Genomic DNA, 25,543 nt, shown 5'->3' with positions numbered 1-25,543 from the left:
TTTATTCGAGAGAGAGAGAGAGAGCACACAAGCTGGGGGAGTGGTGAGGTGGGGGTGGGGGAGGGAGAAGCAGGCTCCCCACGGAGCAGGGAGCCTGATATGGGGATCGATCCCAGGACCCTGGGATCGTGACCTGACCTGTAGGCAGACGCTTAACCAACTGAGCCACCTAGGCACCTCAGATTATTTCTAATTTTTAAAATATTAAAAACAATGCTGCAACAAATATCCTTACAACTAAATCTTCATGCACAGCCATGACTAAATATTTAAGGTAAGTCTTTAGAAGTGGAATCGTTAGAGCAAAGTACTTTTTGGTTTCTGATATATAACACCAAGTTTTCGTCTAGAATGGGTGTTATGCATTTTAAGTTTCATTCTTTAAAGCAGACCCTGTTCATTGTCCTCTTTTCCACTCCAAATAGAGAAATAAATTCCAGGTGTATTCTAATAGGGCTCCCCATAATAGCAAAACAAAAATAAAGTTTGGAAATGACAAAATAAGGGATATAGTTTTATAATATAGGAACAGAGAAGGCCTTCTTAAAAAAAAGTCGAAGAATCCATGAACAAAAAGATTAACCGATATTACATAAAAAATTAAAACTTTAGTACAATAAACAACATTGACATGAAAATTCAAACATAGCCACAGACAGTGAAAACCTTTACATATTTGATAGAGAATTAAAACCTACATTAAGCAAAGGGCTCTTACGTATTAATAATACTGCCGTAAGAAAAATGGGCAAAAGACTCCATCTGGCAAGTCACAAATATACACATAAATATATAGTATGCACTAGAAAAAATATTCGCTGTCATTACTGATTAAGAAAATCCAAATAAGGTCTTTTTTTCATTTGTCAGATTGTTAATAATTAAATTGATAATATCCAGTTTCAGTGAAGATGTGAGGAAAAGGGCTCTTTTATATACTCTTGATGGTAGTGTAAATTGATAAAAGATTTTTTTGGGGGGCCACTTGACTGTATTTACAAAAATTTTAAATATGTATCCCCTTAACAGTTCCATTCTGAAATTCTGAAATCCTTCTATAACACTTATTTCTTTCTTTCTTTTTAAAGATTTATTCATTTGAGAGAGAGACAAGAGAGCATGAGCAGGGGGAGAGACAGAGGGGGAAGCAAGCAGACTCCCTGCTGAGTCAGGAGCCCGATAATGTGAGGCTCGATCCCAGGACCTGAGCCAAAGGCAGACACTTAACCATCTGAGCCACCCGGGCGCCCCTATAACACTTATTTCTATAGGAGTGTTCACTAAAGTATTGTCCATGGAATCTATACTACAGAATGATATGCAGCTGTTGAAATGAAAAAAATAGAACTACCTGTATGTACCGACAGAAATGCCTGTAAGAGATTAAAAAGGCAGGTTGTAGAACTACAGACTGATAATATAGATGGGATGACTTAATTTTTTTAAAAAGCCTATTTACGAATAAATGTTCATTTTACATATATAATAAAAATGCACAGAAAGGATAACCTTGAAATTGTTAACAATAGTTTTGTGGCAAAAAAGAAACTATATTGTAGTATGTGAAACTAAAGGGAATCTCTATATTGTTCCCTACATGCTTTTACTGTTTGAATTCTTTACAGTAAGAATGTACTAGTATGGTATTTGAGTAATTAAAATGAAACACCACCATTGTTAAAGTCCTCATGCTCAACTGAATAAATGCTCTTGAAAGACTTATGAATGAATTAACACTTTGAAAACATTATATAACTCTAATTCATCTAGAATAGAGCCTAAATTGGATAAAGAATTTTATGGTAATATGTCAACTAAAATAGAAGTTTAATATTTAAAAATTTGAGTAGTTCTTGACTTGGAATTTTCAGCAGAGGATCAGGGTTTTATGTACACAGTCTGAAAGAATTTTGTAGTAAAGTACACTTTTAGAACACTTTTGTTTCAGCAAGAGGAATACAGGAATACACATTATATTTTAATAAGAAATCTGTCTAGATGATAAATTTGAGTTCCTGAGCGTTAGTCTTCAATTACTAATCTTACCTGCAAAATCTTTCACATTCACATTTGCCCCTAAACTTATTAATTCTTTGACTTGTTTCACATCTCCTCGAATAGCTGCCATGTGTAAAGGAGTTTCACCACGTTCATTTCTTTTATTAACTTTATCTTTTTGTCGAGATGAGGAACTGGGAGTTTTCTTCTGGGCTGGTGTTGTTTGTGATGGATGATTTGGTGTGGAATCTGTAAGAAAAAAAAGAAATTAACAAAAGTTCTAAGGCTGATATTTTCTATATTCATTGAAAGGTTTGTAATGTGCAATTTCCTGGAATGGGGGAATATCTTCTCACCCTAACACTCCAAAACTTGGTTTAGATGATATATTAATAATTTAACCAAATATATGGAGTAGGTCTTCCTTTAGGGTTATCAAATATTGCATGAGAAAATTTAGAAAAAATGTTTTATTCTGTCAATTCATAAAATTGGCTTAAAGTGATAACAAAATATCAAGTATAGGCCCTAAAAGTGTTTGCTCAATGAATAATTTGATAAACTACAAAAAAACAACAACATATTTTTCATGGCATGTTATTCTATTATTCCAGCACCTAGATGAAATGACATTGAAGGCTTGAGTTCATACTTTTAACTCAGACAAAGTATTAGAGTTCTATTCTGATATTAAGTGCAAATTGAGGTCATGGATGATTTTAGCATAAAAATGAAGCTTAAGATGTATAAGAAATAAGGACAGCCTGGGAAGGCCTTTAAAAAGGGGGCTGATAAAAGAGAATTTTTTCTGCTTTGCTTTGATTCTCATCCTTTGATTTTTTTGTTCTGATCTCCATACCAAAAACAAAAAAATTAAATAAGATGATGCCCAAAGTTTTCCCTCTTGTCCCAATTTCAGAACTACTGGAAACGAAACAAAACAAAACAAAACACATAATAGGTTTCTCAATCAGTTAAGGATTCCAGACACATGTATAGTGTTAATAATTAATTCTGAAAATTCACAACTATTTAAAAGAAACAACTATTCTAAGAGAAAAAAAGTCTATGGAAAATAAATTTCCAGCATCATGTAATTTTCTTGCAAACTGACATGATTAGGGTACTAAAGTACTATCATTCTTTCCTCAATAAGAAAAAAGTTTAAAATTTACATTTTGGATTTTAATGTACATTGCACCAGTAACAGTTTCCTATCTGTACTTCTAGAATGTACAACTCTGTAAGTGCAAGGACAGTTATCTACCTTATTCATTACTGTTTCTCAACTGTTTAGAAGACTTCTTGGCACATGGTGGTACTCATGCAGTATTTGTTAAATGAATAAATGAATTTTACTATAATCCTTTTTTTTTTTTAAAGATCTTATTTATTTGAGAGAGAGAGAGCAGGGGCAGGGGAGTAGGGGGAGGGGCAGACGGAGAAGCAGGCTCCCTGGCTGAGTGTGGAGCCTGACACAGGGCTTGATCCCAGGACCCCGAGATCATGACTTGAGCTGAAGTCAGATGCTTAACCGACTGAGCCACCCAGGTGCCCCATGAATTTTACTATGATCTTTATAGTCAAATTATTTATTAAGAAAATTAGCTGTTCAACTTCTTAAAAACGAAATGACATACTTTTTATTTCATACAACTTGCAAGGAATTAATTCATACAAAATTTTATTAGCCATTTCAAAGTAATATTCCCATACATAAAATAATAGTATTGTCCATAACGGCAATCAGGGTAAACATAATATAAACATGGAAAATTAATTATGTAATGGATAAAATAATGAACCCTAAACTGCAAGTATGTTTATATTTTGGCAACCAACTCTGTATTTCAAAAGCTTTCCACTCTAGTTCGACATATAATAAAGTTGGCTAAAAATCCTTAAATGAAAAGAATCAACTGCATTATAGTGTGATCTTATTTGTATTTTAAAAACACAAACAACATAGGGCGCCTGGCTGGCTCAACTGGTGGATCATGTGACTCTTGATCTCGGGGTTGTTGAGTTCAAGCTCCATGTTGGGGGTAGAGTTTACTTAAAACACACACACACAAAACAAGAAATACACACTACAACAAAAGGTATATGTTTGCATGTTTATGCCTAGAAAATTTCTAGAAGAAATACTAGCGATGAGGCAAGATTAACTTTTTGTCTTTTTTTTTTTTTTTAGATTTTATTTATTTATTTGACAGAGAGACACAGCGAGAGAGGGAACACAAGCAGTGGGGAGTGGAGAGGGAGAAGCAGGCTTCCCGCGGAGCAGGGAGCCCGACGCGGGGGTCGATCCCAGGACCCTGGGATCATGACCTGAGCCGAAGGCAGATGCTTAATGACTGAGCCACCCAGGCACCCCTACTTTTTGTCTTTTAATTTATTTTAAGAATGGAGGTTCCTGGTATTAAGAAAATGAGTTTTGAAAGCAAAAGTCTTCTCGGGGCGCCTGTGTGGCTCAGTTGGTTAAGTGTCCAACTCTTGTGGCTCAGGTCATGATCTCAGGGTCATGAGATCAAGCCCATTGCTGGGCGTGGAGCCTGCTTAAGATTCTCTCTCTCCCTCTGCCCCGCTCCCTGCCCCCCAACCCAGGCTCACACATGCTTGCTCTCTCAGAAAAATTAAAAAATTAAAAAAATAAAAGTCTTCTATTAAATCTGACACAAGGTCAACATTTTATAGAAACATTTAAAGTTTTAACAATGTATAACATCTTTAATTTGGCTATAGTCTTTCAGAAATTGCGAGTGGAAAGGTAGGAGAATAACCCGAAACAACATGCTCTTACTTAAAAAAGCAGGAAGACCTAAAACGTGTTTATTAGTAAAAAATACCAGACAGATCATGATTTTATGGAAACTATAATACTAAGAAACTCTAAGAATTTTACCATGTTGTCACAGTTTTTTTTAAAAAAAAGAGCCAATATGAGAAAACCTCACTAGAGTCAACTGTCCTTTTCAATGCATTTCAACAGGGTCTGTTACATTACCCAAAATCTTATATAAAGATGCCTTGAATTCAGAGCCAATTTTTTTTCTCTAGACAAAACTGATTTACTTTATCAATCAATCAGAATTGTACAACTTAAAATTTTTTTGTGTTGTTGCCAGAATGCATTCAATGCCCAATATTACCATTTCAGCCCAGCTATATGGATTTTATCTACCTTTTTATAGCTCCTTTAATTAATTAGCGGGTTGGGTGGTTTTGTTCCCTTGTTGTTTTGGTTCTGCTGTAACCCATCTAATTATTTTTGGAGGGCACAGTATAGGAATAACTCCCCCCCACATACATGTAGTACACCACCTTAATTGGAAGTGTGCAATGAAATACAAGATAAATTTACATAGTATGCTACAGACATGTTTTCCTTTTAAAATAATTTAGATCTCAAACAAAAAAAAAATGGATTACACTATTGCTTCTAGAAGTACTCATGTGGTAAGATTACCAGTTTATCAGCAGGGTGCTAGCAAACTTAAAAGTAAACTATAAAGCTAGAAGCAGCTTTACAGAAACTGTGGTAAAAGGTTTTTTAGTAAGGTGAAAGCACACAGTGCTACAATGGATTTCTCAAGTCGACTGGCCATTTCTAAATTACCCATTTTAGTTGACATATATTTTCTGCATGTCCGCTAAGTGCAAAGATCCCTGCTCTAGTATAGATCCTTATCTGGTGGAAGATACACAAATAGACAATTATCACACAAATAAATGTAAAATTACAAACGTGTTATAAGAAATTTTTATTAAATCCAAGAAAAATGTAAAATCAAAAGTTTAAAGTAGTAACTGTTAAGGGTAGAGAGTCTGAGTAAAACTAAAAATACACATGTACTCAAATTGATGTCACCTGGACTGTTGTCTCTTGCTGTCATCTGCATGAGAAGTGCCATCTGCTTCCGCTCAGAGAGTGGATAACCAAAAAGAATGCTAACTGGTGTGGACTTCTTATTTCCAGCTTCCTTTTTTGTTTTCTTCTTTTCTGGACCTTCTTTCTCTGGAATTATTAATAAATATGTAAGAATTTGAAAGAAATGTAAGCACTGAAAAGCAAAACATAGGAAAACTTAAAAAAAAAAAAAAACAGATGCTATACACGTGTATGAGAAACATGTATAATATACAGACCAGCAATATGTTGACAAAAGAGCACTAGACTTTTATTATATAAGCAGTTTTCTTCCTGAATGCTTTGAAAAAAATATATTATTAATTCTACTGTTTTCTGAAAATTAAGAACATTTGGAAATTCATTCCTAGTAAAATTTGTATTTTAATGATTTGTTCTTTTAAAATTTAACTTCTTCAATAGTATTTCAAACATTCCTTAGTATTTTATCTTTGAAACTTCTTTCATTCATTATAATTTTATTCTTAATTATTGCTAAGTCCTTACAGCAATGTTCCTTCAAATTACTTCCCTAATTCCACTGATGATTTGTACAATCTTCTAACAAGATAAGTATTTAAGACAAGTCTCATCACACAAAGTAATTATTGTAAAAAAGCAAAGGATCACTTTATTCCAGACACAGGATAGTTGAACACGGAATGATATTAATCAAAGCTAAAACTGAGCAAATTAAAGATTCTGTGTGTGTGTAGGTAGGTGGGGGTGTTTAACAGAGATTCTGCAAAGATCCAAAATGTCTTAAGAATTTTTCTCAAAGAGATTTGATCCATCAAAAAGCCAGCTCTTAGGTTGAGCTATTTGGGAAATCTTTTGGCAGTACAGCCAGCATTCCCCATCAAGTCCCAGGAATTTCAGATGGAACTGGATTCTGTAAGTCAACAAGATGCAGGTATCTATCTTGTAGGACTTCTCTGGGAGATAATTCAGGTGAGAGCTAATGCAGAGGGTCTGCTTGTTAACTGTCTAGGCATCTATTTCTTGGGAAATCCTATATAAATATCTGAGATTTACTGATCCGGGTTTGAGGGTCCCTGCAAAGACAGGCTACAAAGATAAATAAGTAAATTTTAAAAATAAGTGTAAAACACAGCAAAAATGGAAGAAGGGAAGGCTCAGTAGTCAATATTGCATTTTTTTTAAGGCAGATGGGGCCAGCGAGTAGACTACTCTAGGAGATAATAAGCATTTATGCATCTATCAAGTTTCAAAAAACCAGTAATAGTTTGATATTATTTAAATATTATTAAATATTATTATTTAAGGCATAAGAACTTAAAGTAGTAATTCTTGCAGTGCACCACTTAATTAGGATACAATGGCTGGCATCCTAATGGTCTAGAAAAATTAAGAGATCAGAATATTTAAATTCTGCTGCCCACAAATCACACTCAAACTTCGATAGCTCCAAAATGTCCACTGTATTGATATTTTACATAACAAAAACAAAAAACTTCAAGATTTACTTAAGTCAGCCTTTAATAGTTCTAATATATTCTTTTATTTTCAAATTTCTCATTAATGAAATGAGAAATTAATCATTAATGGCCTGATTTAGTATAAATCCAGTTTCAGCAGAGTACTTCACCTAACTTACTAAATTTGTTAATTAAAAGTCCTTAACAGGTTTTTAAGAGGAGCCCATTTTTTTCCTGTAACATTTACTTTCTTCGAATAATGTTCTGTATGCTTTGGTTCTCTCATATTTAACGAGGAACCGTAATTGTTGTTTTAACGATTTTCCATCTAAATAACAAATCCTTAAATATAATGAACGTACTTCTTACTTAAAATTAAAATATTTAAGTGTAAAAATTTTATAGAAAGAATTTTTAAAAAAAGTAAAATCTAGTAATTGAAGGAAACAAAATGAAGAAAATATACACAGAATCTATCCTTAAAATATTTTCTAAAATTTGGGGGAAAATTTTATATTTGCAAAATAATGGATTTTCTGCTTTCCTAACGGCATTTTCATGCAATGTTTTAAAAAGAATATGCTCTAAAGTGATACATACTGAGTTGACAGGAAAAAGTGAGATACTTATAAATTCACTTTAGCATTCAACTGCCAAATGATCAAAGACATAATGATTACATTTTGGAAAAGAATATAATTGTACATATTCCAAATATTCAAGCAAAAAATTCAAATTAGATACTAGTATCCAATCTGGACTTTTTTTTTCTTTGAGTTACCTTAGTCATTTGTCTGAGTTCATGGTTTTCATGAGATAGGAGAAGAAAGTAAGAAAACAGATGCTGGTAGCTACATTACCGATAACTATATACCATTCTTCAAAATTTTGTTAGATTAATACATCCCAAAGTATGCTTTTTCAAGTTTAAAGCATTCAATGAAACTTTGTCTGGGATCTATTCTGTGAAGAATTTGTTTCCTGGTCTGTCATAAATAAAAAATGATCATATAAATTTGAGAAAATTTGGTGCTTCTCAAGTATAACTGAAATATGTACTTATTTGTCCAAATAATGGGTCAGAATTTTAAAATTTAAACATACTGACACATGTGCTCATTTAGCATAGTCTCCTATAGACTTGAAATTCCCCTGAGCCACTCAAGAGATTTTGAAAGAAAAATCCAAGTGCTTTACTTAATTAAGACTAAAGAAAAACAGAGAAATGGATTTTGAACAATCCAACATTCTTTATTTCAAGGTTCAGAGGAACTTGAGAAATATAGAGATGTCTCAGTCTTATAATTATGAAAATTAATGCTTTCTTTTCAGGACTTGTCAGAATAAACAGAAAGGTCAACACCGTCACATCTCAATTAAGTGTAGAGTATATTAAGGAGAAGAGACAAAATTTCTTTCTTGGGGAACAGGTTCATAATCCAATCAGTGTCTCAGAAACTAGAGATTATGATACTTTTCCACAAAGCAGTGATTGTGGAAAGAATGGAGCAATGGAGCTATAACTCAGCTGGAATGTGTATATTTCAATTCTGAGAAAAAATGCTGCCATTGCTCTCCGGTTCTAAAGCATCTATACATATCTCTAAAAGTTAGGTGTTTGTATGTTTTGATTTCCAGCACTGATACTCAGATCATGGATAGTTTCATCCCAAATAGCTCTTTCAGGTACACCCAGGCCCTGGGGAGTCCTGTTTTAGAAAAATACACCTAACTCCACAGTAAGTGTAGGCCTTTTAAATTTAATGCTGACTGTAAACATGTCCTTCACCCCCAAATTTTGATAACCAAATACTACAGACTTATCAGTTCAATTAATAGCTTTCAGGATAATTTTAACAATAATTATTTGGTTCTATATCACCCTCACCCAAACCCCACAAATTTATAAAATAATAAAAAATATACCCAAAACAGAAGGTTTCTTTCAAGTTTTTATAGCTAAATATCATATGCTGAAAGCTGGACACTTGGATACCAGGGACTAAATAATATTTTACATTACAAAAAAGTCAAGAGATAAAAATGTAAGCCCATTTTTTTTTTTAAAAAAAAAGGATAATCAAAACACTTAACTAATTAGTTTTCACATACTAAATGGTATTTTTATATATTCTCCTGTATTTTTCTATCTGGAGCAATTATCAAGTATTATACCTGGTGCCATAGCCAAATAGAGTTGTTTCAACCCAGTTAATGGTAATGGCATTTCTCCAGGAAAGCTAGTGTTTTAATCCACTGTTAAATTCAACATGGGCAGCAAAGTCAATAGACTAAAGACAGTTCAACCAAAAATTAAAAAAACAAACAAAACCACTGCATGATTAAAGCATAAGATAACACTGTCTATCAAGACCAGCCTTGGTATATCTTGTGAAGAGTACAGAGCAAAAGCGATCAAAGACCTTGGGTATCTTTCCATAGGGATTGCTGCACTGCCAAGGGGCTGACTTTTATATTGTTTTCTATGTGAACAGTGCCCCCCACATTGTGCTATACAACTACTATGTGGCATATGATGCACTAGATACCTCAAACAAAAACTGGAAAATTCAGTGTCACTCATGTAAATTCACTTATTTAACCAAAGATATCTATATACTGGTTTGAAAGGAAGTTATTTATAGTACAATAATTACTTGTAAATGTGAAAGAAACCACTGGCTAAACAGGTGCCCCTGATAATCTAATTACCTGAGTATGTCCTGTAAGAAGATATAAGTCTCTCCCCCCAATTTTCACTTGTATGTCCTGGATCTGAATCTACAGAATGAGAAGAGACAGGAGAAAAGAAAAAAAGCACACGAAGGGAAATGCAGAATTCAACAAACCAACATTTTTCAAAGGATCACTAGTTAGTCAATGATCTATCATTGTTTTTCCAAAAGATTATTTTTAAAGTAAAGCCAAAAAGCACATTTAAAACACAGGTTTGGCTGAAGATTTCAGTTTGGCTAAGATTTCAGTTTCTTCAACTGGAATATTAAAGTTGAGAAAGTCAACCATGCAGTTTGCAATAATAGAAATTACTGATGCTGCTTATTAAAAGATATCTCCTTTGAGGCTATGTATTTTTTCAATTTCTGAACATGATAAAGAGGCAGTACTCTATTACTGTTTTTCTGTTTAGAATTTGTCTTTAGAAAACCTGAATAAAGGACCCTTTTTGTTCTATGAATGTCAAACTACTCAGAAGACAATGAACACTTTGGACAGCAGTATCATTCTAGACCACAGACCTTTCTATAAATTATACACATTTTGAGTGATATGAATTACTACATTGACCTCTACGTAAGACCTCTTAGAAAGAAAATAGCCTAAAATCAAAACAAAGTTTATCAGCTAAGATAAGAATATGGAATTCTGCCTAACAATTTATGACAAGTAAAAATATTTCCAATTGACTTTTGGCAGTATGGCCAGAGCAGATATATTTACTTGCTAACAATATGCCGTTTTAACACAATATTATTTTGATCTTCATATACTCAACTTATTGACATACACTTTTCTTTCTGGGATCATTATTATAGATATTATTCATGAGTTTAGTTAGGTATAAAGAAATAAGTGTTGGAAAAAAAAGGAAACCAATTTAGAGAACAAATAAAACATAGTGTTTGAAACTTTTAAAGATAAGCCTAAAAGTTTAGTGATGAGAAGGCTCACTCAACTGAAAGAGAAATAACTGATAAAATAACATTTAGGCCAATTCTAAACCAAGTGGGTAAATGGATTCAGTGACAAGCCTTTCAATGAACACTTGGATTTCAAAACTGAACACATTAAATTAGCAACTAGAAAAATTCCATGACAACTATTTGACATTTCATTTAAAGACAAGCAAAAATGGCCCCATACACTGCAAAGAAAAGAAAAAGCAGCAACCAATAAGTTGTGCCAACAAATAGAATTAAATAGATTACTGAAAGCAGATCATATTATTGTGATAGATTAAAGCACAATGGATAAATTGAACTTTAACTTATATTCATTAATATAAGGAAGTGGTTTATTCAGTTTATTCAAATCTTCCTTTGGTAGTAAATTAATCCACCCTGACTCCATACACCCTTTGGCTTTTATTCAAATAAGTATGTTTGTATTTGGTGCCTTTGAATGACTATTCTACAAAGATTTAATTCAGGAAATTCTATATCTTGTCGCTTGACTCACCCATTTTTCCCTCTGTGCTATACTGAGACCAGTGCTCCCTATGAGGTTTTTGTAAAACACTGAGTGCTAAGCAGAGCAATTCTCTCTCCCTGATATGTTCTCTGCAGCAAGGCAAGACAAATAATACTTGTGTTTTAAAAGCCATCTTTTTAATATTCTGTTTTAGGTTGCAAGAGAGTAAGAGAAAAAAATCAAGAATGATTAAAAAGGTTTGCACTGTATGTTTGAAAAATTTTAAAGTGAAAGTTTTATAGATGGGGGAGGAACAAGAGAAAATTTGTAATAATTAATCTCCATGAAAATCATCAAAAGGTGATCATTCTTATTAAGCAAAGCACTGATTTTATCTGCTACTTTAACGTAGTTACCAGAGAAATTGTATTTGTTTTCTTTTTTAAAAAGTTCCTCTCTCCAAAATTGTTTGAGTCCTATTAAACAGGGTAAATCCTTCAGTGGCATCAGGAAAAATAGAACTTCTAAGGCTGGATGGCAGAGAAGATTTAGTTTAAAACATGTGAACATGCTCCACAACTGCCACCATGGACTCTGGGAACAGATCATACTGTGCCTCTTTGGATTTTCTCATGCCGCATTATCTATACATGCCAAAAGAAAAAAAATAGTAAGTAAATAAATAATGCCTATGAAGAGAAAACAAGTATTTTTAAAAAGTGAAGGACACTGTATCTTTCTACTTATTTAAACATACACACTAAAATGATGGAAGTGCCACTGGTTTACCTCCATAGAATATTAGATCAATCAAACCTAAAGAAAAACATGTGCCCCAATGTTATTTGAGGTTAAAGAACATTCATATACCGCTGGTGGTTTTGTACCTCTATATAATTACTTTGGAGAAACATCACAGAAATATTTAACCCTTAATTCTGTAATCCCACTCCTGGGAATGAATAAGAAAGAATTCAGGGTATAATAAAAATACAATCTGCAAAGATGCTCGTGATGTCATTATTCATAACAAAATAATCGCAAATTTAGTTTCAAGGCCAATAAGAGACTCTCACGTGTACCCTGAAGAGAGCTGTTTAGTACTTTCATTTCAAGGGATTGTGGCTTTCCCTTGAATGCCATTAGACTAGAAAAGTATGATTTTTTGATTGACAATGCAGGAATAAAGATAACTTAGGTAGAAACATTAGTAACTTTACAGAACCGCAGTTTTCAGTTATTAATTACCATACTAAAAACTACATACAGTGTCAGTATTATAAGATGCCTACCCAATATTCATTCTCTCCTTCTTAGCAGAAATACTCCAACTTTGATCAGGGTGACAATATGCCCAGCTAAAAGCAGTTAACTTTCCAGACTTCCTTGCAACTAGGATAGCCTAATCAATGAGATGTAGGCAGAAGAGTTCCTAGGGATGTTGTTTCATCAATAAAAAGGCAAAGTTTCACTGGAAGATACTTTTGTCATTGGTCCTTCCTCTCCTACTTTCTGCCCAGGAGGAGGCAGAAGATATTGTGTGACTATAAAGCAAAATATTAAGAACAAAGCCCATGTACGAGTTAAGGGTGAGAGAGCAGAACAATGAAAAACATCCCAGTCCCTGATGGCATTATTGAACTACTTATACCAACTCTGGACTGCTTATGCCTGGTCTTATTACATTAGATTAAAAAAATCCCAATCTATTTAAGCCAGTGTTAGTTTTCTGTTTTAATTAACATTATCACAAACTGATTTTACACATTATGTCACTTAAAGATCAAAATTGTCTGAAGTTGGTATTACATGCACTTTTACAGATGAGAAAATCAGTTATAAAGGGCTCAAATTTTTTGGCCAGGGCTAATAGGGAGCTGAGCAGGGACTCAACACTGGTCTGACATCAGACTCCAAAGCCTCTGATAATAAATACTATGCTATGATTTACCTCTATTTTAACTATAATTAACTTATTCTGCCAGGATTCTAGATAAGGAAAGACTGAAAGTAAAAGCTAAAAGTAAATGATAAAGTAAGCTGTAGGTATAAGGAATAATTTGTCTTCTAGATAAATAGTTGCTTCCATAGGTTCAAGGAGTCACTCTATATATTGTACCCTTAACATTTCATGGGACAAAATTTATGGGAATTCTCTGATAGGATAGGACAACATGGGATAGATACTGAAATGATATAAGCAGATATATTAGCAATTTGCTGAAATAAATATTATGATACAGCTATAAGGATCCACTGGCATGACCTCAAATTATGCTGTAATTTTCTCCCAAATTTTGTCTAGTCAAACAATTACTTTCTTATAGTAGTATCTTTTTTAAAAAAAGATTTATTTATTTATTTGAGGGGAGAGGAGCAGAGGGAGAAGGAAAGAATCGCAAGCAGACTCCATCCTGAGCGCAGAGCCCAATGTGGGGCTCGATTTCATGACCCTGAGATCATGACCTGAGCTGAAATCAAGAGTTGGAGGCTTAACCGAATGAGTCACCCAGGTGCCCCTATAGTGTTATCTTTTAAAAACTTAATAAATATTAAATAATTAAGAATTAGGGAGTTTAAGGCACACACTATGGTATCTAAGACTAAGAATGACTCATCCATTTGATGGCATTATTGCTGATTTTGGTGACCACTGAGCCTTCCTTGAATAGTATGAGTATCTTTTAAAAAAAAAATGTGTTTTACAGAAATAATTATGTTCATTATTTAAAAAATTCAAGCCATACAAAAAACAGAGAAAGTAAAAAAAATGACCCCAAATCCTGGAAATAAAATGTTAACATCTAGTGAGCATCATTCCAAAAATCTCTCTAATATATATATAAAGAGAAAGGAACTGGCGGGGGGGGGGGGGGGGATGATTAAGTTACATACAAATAGAAATATATATGTGTACCATTTAAAAATAAAAAGCTGAAAGATTATATTTTAATCCAACGTAAGAGAAACTAGGGTACCCAGCTGGCTACTCTTGATCTCAGGGTCATGAATTCAAGCCCCACATTAGGCAGAGTTAAGGAAGGAAGGAAGGAAGGCAGGGAGGAAGGGAAGGGAAGGGAAGGGAAGGGAAGGGAAGGGAAGGGAAGGAAGGGAAGGAAGGAAAGGAAAGGAAAGGAAAGGAAAGAAAGAAACTAAAGGAATTGCTTCTTCTCTAAAAGAGATATCATATACTAAAACATAAACACAAATAAATGTAGATGTATATGAAAGAATTTTAAATAAAGATTAAAATTTTTAAGTAATTATTTTTAAAAACTATGTATTTCAGTTGTAGACATCAGTTATTCCCTTGCTATGAGAGATAAGCTGAGGAGCATTGTTAACATTTTCTCCTTATTCCCAACTCCCCATTCTTTTACTTAACCTAAGTCAGGGTTTACAATTTTTTTCTGGGCTTATAATACACCCACTAGTTCAGGCTTAGTTCTACAATGAAATAGTCTTTTCTATTTAAACAATCTTATCTTTCAATATGTGTGTTAATATATGCCCTGTGTACACACCCATACAAATATAAATATACATAAGCTTTCAAACAGTACATATTATTTCATAACCTATTTTTAAATTCTGTATGCTATGAATATCTTTCCATTTCATGTATTCTTCTACAATGTTATTAAGAGTAAAAATTGTATTTCTTCATTGGATTTACCATAATCGAACAAATTCTCTATTACTTGACATTATTTTCCTGGGTTTATTTTTGCTATTATAGATGAAGTGGAGATAAAGATAATTTTCATTGTCATCAATTACTTATACAGATTAAATCCCAAAAGAAAGAATAAGTCAAACATTAACAAACTTTAGTTCTGGATAAATGTTTTCATATTTACCTCCAACAAATATTCCTATTATTTAGACCAACTAAAGTAATCTGGCCAGTGACCACCTGGTACGATTTAGGTCAACAATTTTCTCAATTGTTACATATTGTATTTCTTTGATTATTATTGAAATAAATAAAATATATTTCTTTGCTGGGCGCCTGGGTGGCTCAGTTGGTTGAGCGACTGCCTTCAGCTCAGGTCATGATCCTGGAGTCTCAGGATCAAGTCCCACATCGGGCTCCCTGCTCGGCGGGGAGTCTCCTTCTCCCTCTGACCCTCCCCCCCCAATGCTCTCTCTCTCTCTCTCACAAATAAGTAAATAAAATCTTAAAGAATATATGTATATATATTTCTTTGCCAAGAGCAATTCTGTTGTTTTAAACTACTTGCTTGTTATCTTTTCTCCATTTTCTCATTTTTTTCTCTTCACATTTCAGAGAACTTTAAATACTAAATATATTAAGAAACAAGGATTGTCATATATGTTGTAAATATTTCCTTTATATCTTTATAATTTTAACTAATCATTTAAAATATAGTACATTTTATAAAAAAAGATCAATGTCAAATGTGGGTCTTGGTGCTATAATTATTTTCATATGGAAAATACCACTTGATAGTACTTTGGATTCTCCTTTTTTTTTTTTTAAATTATGAAAATAAGACAGATGGATTGTAAATAAGACATTTTGCTTTGGGCCTGGGGAAATTCTTATTAATGCTCTGGGCGGGGGCGGGGTGTGTGTGTGTTTGTGTGTGTGTGTGTGTGTACGCATGCACAAGCAAAACTAAAGCCTACATCTACTTTTTACTAGAATTTGTAAATTTAGCCTACCAAAAATGTTTAAATCCATTAAAATCTTGTCTAGTGTTAGCATATAACCTTTCCAAAAGATATCTAGGAATTTGTTACAAAACAATGAGAGCGAGCTGCAACATTCTGCTACATTCATGCAGTGGAAAAATTGCAGCAAGGAAAAAGTATATAATGTAGTAAATAAAATATGAATTACATTATGTTTATCCAGTGCTTAAACTTTGTGCCTAAGTAACATTTTCTACTTTATTTTACAATAAATAAAAGACAAATAATCTAGCTGATCTGATAACAAGGTTCTCATGGGAAGTTTATTATTTTGAAATCTTATTTACTTCTAAAAATATATTTACATTCTTTGAATTTATCTAAATCCCTTCTTCAATTACTAGTAAAAATATCACTGTCACTGGAAAACAAAACCTGGTTAATGCAAGTACTTTAAAAATGATAAACAAAAGGACTTCCAGGGAAAAAATACGAGAAAAGTTAAATCTTATCTATCTAAAGGCACATACGCACCTTCTCAGCTAAGTGATCAACTAATCGGTTGAGAATACTGCTTAAGGATAAGGAGTCATTCTTCAGAAAAAAAGACTGAATCTCTAGAAGTCAGTGTAACTTAAAATGAACAAAGCACAAAATATCTTAATCATTGCAAAAAAGAACAATTTTCAAGGATTAAAAATGTCATGTATAAGAATTTCTAATTCAAGCTAAGAGAGACAGCAAAATACACAAAAGGAGGCCTACCTCCTGAAAGTTAATTTAAGTACTTTCTAAAGCTATGTTAGCATAAGGTGTTTCAAAAGCCTTTATAGAGTATTTTCAGATTCCAGAGTCAAGATCATTTCCATATTGATGATTAAAATGGCTGGAAAGGTATAAGCAGAATATAATCTCTGTATATAAACTCAGATTAGAACGCTAACTTTCTGTGAGTGAAGCTGAAACATTCTTAAAAACAGTTCATTATTAGTATTTTATGCAAGGGATAAAACAATTATGATAAATACATATCAAATACTGAAGTTTAGCTTCAAGAAATGATTAGTTCAGGGCTAGAACACAATCTAGTAGTGATTTAGTAGATAGCGGTAATGAGGTTCTAATCTATTGTGAACAACTGGGATTGACTGATGTCAAGGATCATTCCTGACATATGAGAGTTTTGAGGAAAAAAGGTACCATGAATTGGGCTTAGGCGATAAACCTCAGTAATTTTTTTTCAGGGTTGGGGAGGGCATATTTCGGATTCATTTCTGAATCTAAACTGCCTATACTGTTTTCTCTGGTGGGTTCAATAGTGTGTCCACAAAAACTCAACAACTTTTTCTCACCTCTAACATATCCTATGCTCCCTATCACAGTAAATTTTCATCACTGAAATGCTCCCCAAGAAATTAAGTTCTGAAAGTGGTAAGAGATTTGTAATAAACATGGAGAGTAAGGAAAGAAGCAAATTGTTGTTATCTGATTAGAGATCATGTTTGGGTGAGAAATGTATGAATTTCTGCCCCAAAATGATAAATCTGAAATACTGAAATACAAATATTTCTCTATAAAATGGGTGCAAGAGGAATGATATGAAGAAAATCATAGTAAAAGAATGATTAAGATTTTACCAGAGAACAACAAATTATTCTACCTGTGTCTGAATCTCGTTCTTCATTTCTTGATGGACTAATGGTAAAAGGAAGTTTACGTTTCATGGATGATTTCTCTTTCATCTCCTTGCCCACATCACTTCGGTCAATTTTTGGAGTTTTACTATATGATGCAATCTTGTCTTTACTCTATTAAAAATCAAATATGAATAAAGTTGTAACAATATTAGCTAAGCAATACAGTACCTAAAAATTAATGAAGAAAAGTTTCAAATATGTACAAAAGTAGAGAGGTATGGTAAACCACTGTCTTCAATGTATTCAAGACCCAGTTTCAACAAATTTAACATTTTTTAACTTGTCTCATATTCCCCTTTTACTTGATGACAGAATTTTAAAATAACAATAAAACAAAATATCTTGAATAAAACTCTGTATCTAAGTATAATATAGATGAATCATCAACAAACAAATACATAAACCTGAAAAAGCGATTCTGTGTATAATTAAACATACTGTGCTTTGTTAATACCCTGTGCCCACCCATTCAGGTGAGTATCCTACCTTCATGGTCTACAACCATTATCAAGTTCACATTTATAATCCAAATATCTAAATTGGTACTGCACATATAAACTGGGCTATTAACGACTCCTTTATGAAAAACCTGCTAGATACTAAGAATTAAGCCCTATCACCTTAGCAGGAGAGCTTAAAAGAATAGTGATATGAGGGCGCCTAGGTGGCTCTGTCGGTTAAGTGTCTGCCTTCGGCTCAGGTCTTAATCCTGGGGTCAGCAGAGAGTCTGCTTCTCCCTCTACCCCTTCCCCTACTTGTTCTCTCTCTCTCTCTCTTTCAAACAAATATTTTTAAAAAAAGAATAGTGATGATAATAAATGACAGATATAATAATTATAGAGACTCTCAGAAGCAAATAAGTAGACTCAGATTACAGAAGATACCAGCTCTCAACCCAAGACAGAAAATGAAGGAAGAGGGGGAAGAAGAGGCATGAAAAATTAAATAGTGCGTTTTTTAAAAAGTAGAATTTATCAATAAAATCAAACTCCCAGAGGGGTTATTAAAAAGTTAAAAAAAATACTGTATTCATTTTTATACCACCAAAAGTTTAAGAGGCCTAGAAAAATAGACTATTCTCTTAGAAAACATACATTACTATAAATTGGCTCATGAAAGAAATAGAAAGCCTGAATAGACCAATAATCATAGAAGACCATAAATCCATAGCTAAAGATTTTAAGTTTAAAAAAGGTACCTAGCCCAGAAGATTTTACAAGAGAGTAAAAAAAACTCAAGGGACAGATATTTCACATGTCATGTAAATACTATAAGCATGAAGGTATGATAAGAAGTAACAATCCATCTTATAAGCCTAAAATAAAACTGATACCAAAAGAGAATATAAGACAGAAATTATAAACTAAACTGGTTATGAAATAAACACAAAAATAAACTATCCTAAATAAACTGTCAAATCAGATTTAGTGTCTTAGAACTTAGAAAGATAATATATCATAATCAAGCAGGGTTCACCCAAGGAATACAAGAATAGTTCATTATTAGAGAATCTCTTAAGACAATTCACTGCATCAAAAGATTAAAGAAAAACTATACAATGAATTTACCAGGTGACAAAAATAACATTCTGACCGAGTCTACATTCATTTTTGATAAATCTATTAACAAAATCAGGAAGAGAATGTGACTTCTTTATATCTTAACTGATAAAGATTACTGAAGAATAACAGCCTCGTATTATTTATTTCTCAGTTATAAAGTTAAATCCTCTTGAGCTGTTTTTCCACTTCTGCCATTGATATTGAACTTCACAGGCATGTATTTTCTTTACAAGGTTGTTTTAGAATGTAGGTTTTATTATTACTCATGTATGGTGAAGCTGACAGACAAGGCGACCACTGCCACTGAAAGGACAGTTTGTTATAGTTCTCAAGATGAGGGGGCACGCCACACTATACAGGGACACAAACCAAGGTGGGTTAGGAGGCAGAAAGAGAGAAGGGAAATGAGGGGAAAAGCTTTTATTGTGGTTTCCTCAGGAAAGAAAAGGCAAAGCAGAGTAAATGGGCTCAGGATTGGGTATTTTTAGTAACGTCAGCAGTTTCTGGGCTATGGGCGTTGTTTCTCTTACTGTCTGGTACCCGGCTCTAGAGTCATTTATTAGGGCAGGGGGACAGTGGCCCAGGGTGGGAGAGTTGGATACGGCTGGTGGCTGGGTCTGGACTCTGGATTGGTTGGTTTGCATATGAAATGTTGGTCATAAGTGAGTTGTTTACTATCTTTGGGAATTGGCTAGCCCTGGAAGCGGTAGTCTCCCTGGTGTCAGCAGGCCCCAGATGTCAAATCATCAGAAATAAAAAGGCATGATTAATACAAAGATTAACCAACGAAATTCTAGAGACTTGCCTTAGAAATAGGAATCTTTGTTATTAATAGAATCTAAGAAAAATGTGAAGATGTCCATTTTCCCTTGAACCTGTGTAAATAAAGATACTGTTCTGTGCCATAAAACAAGTTAAAAGAAACCAATTTGATAACATGTTAAGTGGAAAATGTTCACAAGAACATACTGATCACACTCTCCTCTGCAATATGGTGATTAGTGTGAATATTTCTAACTGCTACCAACCAGTTCTGTTCTCTGTAAAATAAAACTATCCTGGTTAGTACTACTTAAACAAAAGGTTTTTGTGAGATTCTTAAACACTTTAAAAATTATTTTCAGATCTGGGGAAAAAAACTTTCAAAATACATAGTTACATCTGATTGTCCTGAAATTTCTGTATTACCAAATCACTGGCACATTCTTCTTCCATACCCATGACATAGAAAAGTCTAGAACTCTTAGATTATTTTAAAATATTTTAAGTCTTTTCATTTATGTTAATTCTGTTATTCTTTCAATAACCTACAACAGCTAACATACACAGTAATGAAATCAATGTAAACATGTGGGGCCTACTATACATTAATAAAAAAACAATGACAACAAAAATCAATGGCAAGATGAGTATGACCTTCTATCACTGTTACTGTTAGACAATATACTGGTAGCCTTTACTAACTCAGTAAGATGGAAAAAAGAAGAGGTAAAAATTTACCGAGAAATAAAAAAATAGAAAACTCTTGAAGGACACAACCTTAAATATGAAGAGCTATCTGTAGGTAGCAGCATTACTGGTGTGTTGGGAGAGAATTCTCCATGGCTCTCTTGCATATCTGCACATCTTACAAACAGAGACACTAACTCCCTTTGTTCTGGACTATCTTTTCAAGAATATCTATATGGAGAACAGCCTTGGAAGGTAGCATCTCCCCATAGAGCACAAAGGGCAGATCTGTATCCTGTTCTGTATAATAAATAATTTCTCCCTTTAGGGGGAGTAAGTCAGGTGGACTTACTGCCCATTATAAAAGATCTGGGGTTCCTCTCCTGTACTGCAACCCCCTTTATATGTAGTTGTCACCTGGCTCTCTTTGCATCCCCTTGTGAGAAATAGGGCTCACGTTACAGGCACAAATGCTGATAGATGGCTACTGCTATTGTTATGAGAAATTAACTTTCCTTTATATCCCACTCAGGAGTCTCGCATCTCCTGCCAGCATCCATGAAGCTGATTAGCTTGCAAGTAGGACAGTGTACAATGCAATCTCAGATTCTTGATGGTTTTTTACAAGGCAATTTCTATTTTCATTATTCTTCTATGTATTTTCTAAGTTTTCTACAACCAACATGTATTATATTACTTGAACAGTAAAATAAAAATTTCTCTATTATCACTTGGATATAAAATAATGAAGGTCTGAAGTATGTTGATGAAAAGGATAAGACAGCTACTTAGCAGGTTAAATGATTAATAGCCACTTTCACACTTCATGAATTTAACCTAGATTTTAGATTTTCATAGAAGGTTTTATCAAAGATTTTTTTTTTTTTTTTACAGATCATAAATACTAACTTACAGCTGAAAACAGTACAAAATAATTTCTAAACTAAAATCAATGGAAAAAAATCCCACAGATTAGCACTGAAAGGATAAAATACTTGAAGAATTGTGAGGAGACATTTTTGATGAACTCCTATTGTGATATTTAATGAGGTAATGAAAGCACTTTATATTAAATGCGTATTGCTATAGAATGTGATTATTATTTAAAATTATGCTCCACTTAAATCATTTAAGAAATTAAATTTTGGTTCAGGTTATTTTATTAAGTTAGGATCTCATAACAGCAATAGTCTGTGTCATATTAAACTGTAAATAAGATCTCTATCAGAACTGTATATTCATTTCTAAAACTGTATGGAAGAAAAAAACTCAGAAGAAGCTTGAGGCTGGCTTCAAGGCCAATCTACTCACTAAGTTAAATACCTAACACTGAAGAAAATCACTTTTAACAACAGCTTTCAATGTCAACCTGCTCAGAAATCCTAAAACATGGCAATGAGCACCATGCACATTGCCTCAGAAGAACTTCTGATACTTACCCAAACAAACAAGTATGTGATCTTGATTAAGTGATTGTACAGAGATTGAGAAGAATTAAATATATCACTTTGGGTAAGCCAAATATTAATAAATGAAAAATATAGTAGTCTGTATTATTCTTCCCATTTATTGTATAAATCTAATGATTAATAAGCATTCTTAACTTACCAAAGCAATGTTTTTAATAGAAGTATGTTAGTGAAAAGTGTTTGCTTTTTGCTAGTTGTTTCTACACTTTTATGAAGGCAATGCTTAGCCACTACTGTTTATTTAGTGGCAGCTTTCAAAAGCTACATACAAAGTACCTAGGAAGAACAGAAGTTTTAACAAGTTCAGCCATATAAATTCAACCCCCAAAATGATATCAAGCAGCCCAGATATAATTTCACAAATGTAACCTTTACTATATTCAAACATTTAGAAAAAGAAGTTCTAATTGTCTTCTCAAATCTAGCACTGCATTCTGTCCCTAAAACTCTACTGAAATTACCTTTACCAAGCAAAGTCATTTTAAGTCATTTTAAGGTATCTCAACTGACAAAATCCAATGGCCTCACCCTTCCTGCTAACCTCTGTGGCATTTGGCATACAGACTCCCTTAGCTACTCTTCTCTGTTTAGCCTCTCCTGGTTCTCTCTGTCCTCATTTCCTGTCTCTTGATGACTCTTAAATATTTGAATTCCTCAGGGTATACTCTCCTCCATTCTCTCTCCACTCTCTTTGGGTGACATCTCCATAATGATAAGGTTACTTTTTCACTAATCCTCATATATTTATTTCCAATGAGCTGTTTTGAGCTCTGGATTTTTATCTAACTGCTTATTAATACTTCCAGCTGGATGTTCCAATGGCCAAATCAACAAGTACAAACCAAACATTCTTCTCAAAACAACCCATTCCATTTCTTGGATTCCTTCTCAGGGAATAATAAACCTCAGGGTGGACCCAGATTACTTTTTCTACAACTCAAGTTTGATTCATTCAACATCATTTAGATCTGCCAACTTCTTTCTATCCCCATAGCCGCTGCCCACACTGCCTTTTGTTTGGATTTTTAAAATAACACTCTAATTGCTTTCTACCATAGCCCTTCCCTTTTAACTCAATGGCTACAGGATAAATTTCAAGTTCCTTGGCAAGACACATAAGGCCAGGGCGCCTGGGTGGCTCAGTCGTTAAGTGTCTGCCTTCGGCTCAGGTCATGATCCCAGGGTCCTGGGATCGAGTCCCACATCGGGCTCCCTGCTCTGCGGGAGGCCTGCTTCTCTCTCTCCCACTCCCCCTGCTTGTGTTCCTGCTCTCGCTATGTCTCTCTCTGTCAAATAAATAAATAAAATCTTTAAAAAAAAAAAAAAGACACATAAGGCCATAATGAACCAGCCCGTGTCTAATACTCATCTCCTACCCTCCATCCTCCACAGGCTACATCCTGACTTTATATGTACTACTGTAACGTGAAAATTCATGTCTTTTTTACATCTTGGACTGTCCTCCACTTCCACTTTCCTGCTGGCCACATACTCATTCATCCTTGAGAATTCAGATTAAGTATCTTTTCTACTGTGAAACCATCCCTGAACCCTCTACAGTTGATTGCTTCTCTCCTTTTTTGTCCCATCATTGTACACTCAATACTTCCATTAATGTGCTTCTTACAATGGTAGAGCAATTCTCAAAGTATGGTACCTGAGACCATTTCAGAGGATCTGCAAGGTCAGAAATATGCTCACAGTAAGGTGTTACTGTACCTTGCTCATTCTCTCAAGAATACTAGAGTTTTCTAGAGACTACATGACAAGTGATATCCAAATACACTGCATGCAGAAGCAGATGAGAATTCAGTGGTCTTCTGTTAAATCAGACATTAAAGATCTGTGCAAAACCAAGGACACTCTTCTAATATTTTTTGTTTTGGATATACTTATATATCCAATATAGTTGTTTTCCATGAAAATATATTATGTGTGTAAACATGTAATAGTTTTACTGTTTTTTTAAACCAGTTAATATAACATTAATTTTTTCTCAGTTCTAATTTCTGATACTGTAAATATCAACAGATATACCCACATGTAAAAAAGCTTTTTGGGATTTTTTTCCCCCCCAAATATTTTATTTATTTATTTAAGAGAGAGAGATAGAGAGAGCACAAGCAGGCAAACAGTCAGAGGGAGAGGGAGACGCAGACTCCCCGCTGAGCTGGGAGCCCAATGTGGGGGTAGATCCCAGGACCTGGAGATCATGACCTGAGCTGAAGGCAAATGCTTAACCATCTGAGCCACCCAGGTGACCCTTTTTGGGATCTTTGATTATGTTGAAGAGGTCCTGAGAGCAAAACATTTCAGACAAACAGGAAGAATTATTAAAGAGTCTTCATAAAGATTTAAATCATACCTTAACCACCTGTTGTTTTATGCTTAGTGTCATAAAACAGTACATAATACACTAAGAATCCCATATAAGGTTTGTTAGATAAAACTAATAATGAAACCATTCTGCTTAAGATTTGTCACATTTGGGGAAATTTGTCTATGGTGGAGTGAAGACACTGGCAATTTATTTGGGGAAACTTGTCTATGGTGGAGTGAAGATACTGGCAATTTATCTCCCCAAGAAACGACTACAAATCTAGACAATTGTCAAAACAACCACTTCAAGGCTCTAGAAATTGAAAAAAGCAAACAACAAATTGAGAAGCCTTTTTCTTTCAAGAAAAACTGCTTAAATTTTCAAGAAAACTTTTTTTCTTTTTTCAAGAAAAACGATGTTTTTTTCAAGAACAGTGAGTGTCTTTGGCATTCTTGCCCGGGGAATGCTTTCATTCCCTGGCTGATGCTTAGTTTCATGAAGTGCTACTGGGGTGGGGTTGGCAATGAAAACCAGCATCTTTGCTGCCAAAGAGTGTCAACTTGAATTGGTATAGAAGGCCAAAAGCCCACACCCAGCTGCATTGTTTATAAAAATAGCAAACAGGGTAGGAAACAACTGGAGGGGGCACAATGCATAGTCCTATTAGCCTAAGATTGTGATCCTGCTGCAGAAGAGCAGCAGCTGGTGAATAAGCCAGATATTTACCAAGGAGACTGCAGAAACGAGAGAGCCATAGGGTGTACCAGATAAGATTTGTTTGCACATATCCTTGGCTGAGAGGGGAAGCTATGTTAATGTATGAGGAAGATCTGAGAAGGGCTAAGCTCTCCATATATCCCTCACTGACTGGGAGATGGTGTGTACATGCAG

The 25,543-nt window shown here is 34.0% G+C and overlaps 1 protein-coding gene across 7 annotated transcripts in view; it reads right to left on the bottom strand.

Annotated features, from left to right (window-relative positions):
- The window catches only part of ANKRD12 (ankyrin repeat domain 12), a 123,870-nt gene that overhangs the window by 60,885 nt on the left and 37,442 nt on the right, over positions 1 to 25,543 (bottom strand). For 5 of the 7 annotated variants that reach the window (XM_078060586.1, XM_036092504.2, XM_078060587.1 and 2 more), the window contains exons 3-6: positions 17,816 to 17,963; positions 10,060 to 10,128; positions 5,870 to 6,016; positions 2,047 to 2,247 (exon numbers count right to left, since the gene is read on the bottom strand). In XM_078060586.1, the coding sequence (XP_077916712.1) occupies positions 2,047 to 2,247; positions 5,870 to 6,016; positions 10,060 to 10,128; positions 17,816 to 17,963 (565 nt within the window). The remainder of the gene's footprint in view (positions 1 to 2,046; positions 2,248 to 5,869; positions 6,017 to 10,059; positions 10,129 to 17,815; positions 17,964 to 25,543) is intronic. The other 2 variants (XM_078060590.1, XM_036092506.2) reach the window with 1 other exon arrangement.

The sequence above is a fragment of the Halichoerus grypus genome, chromosome 13 (assembly GCF_964656455.1).
Source record: "Halichoerus grypus chromosome 13, mHalGry1.hap1.1, whole genome shotgun sequence".
In the NCBI taxonomy this organism is placed as follows: Eukaryota; Metazoa; Chordata; class Mammalia; order Carnivora; family Phocidae; genus Halichoerus; species Halichoerus grypus.
Note: the sequence above shows the minus strand (reverse complement) of the source record. Positions and strands in the feature narration are given on the sequence as shown.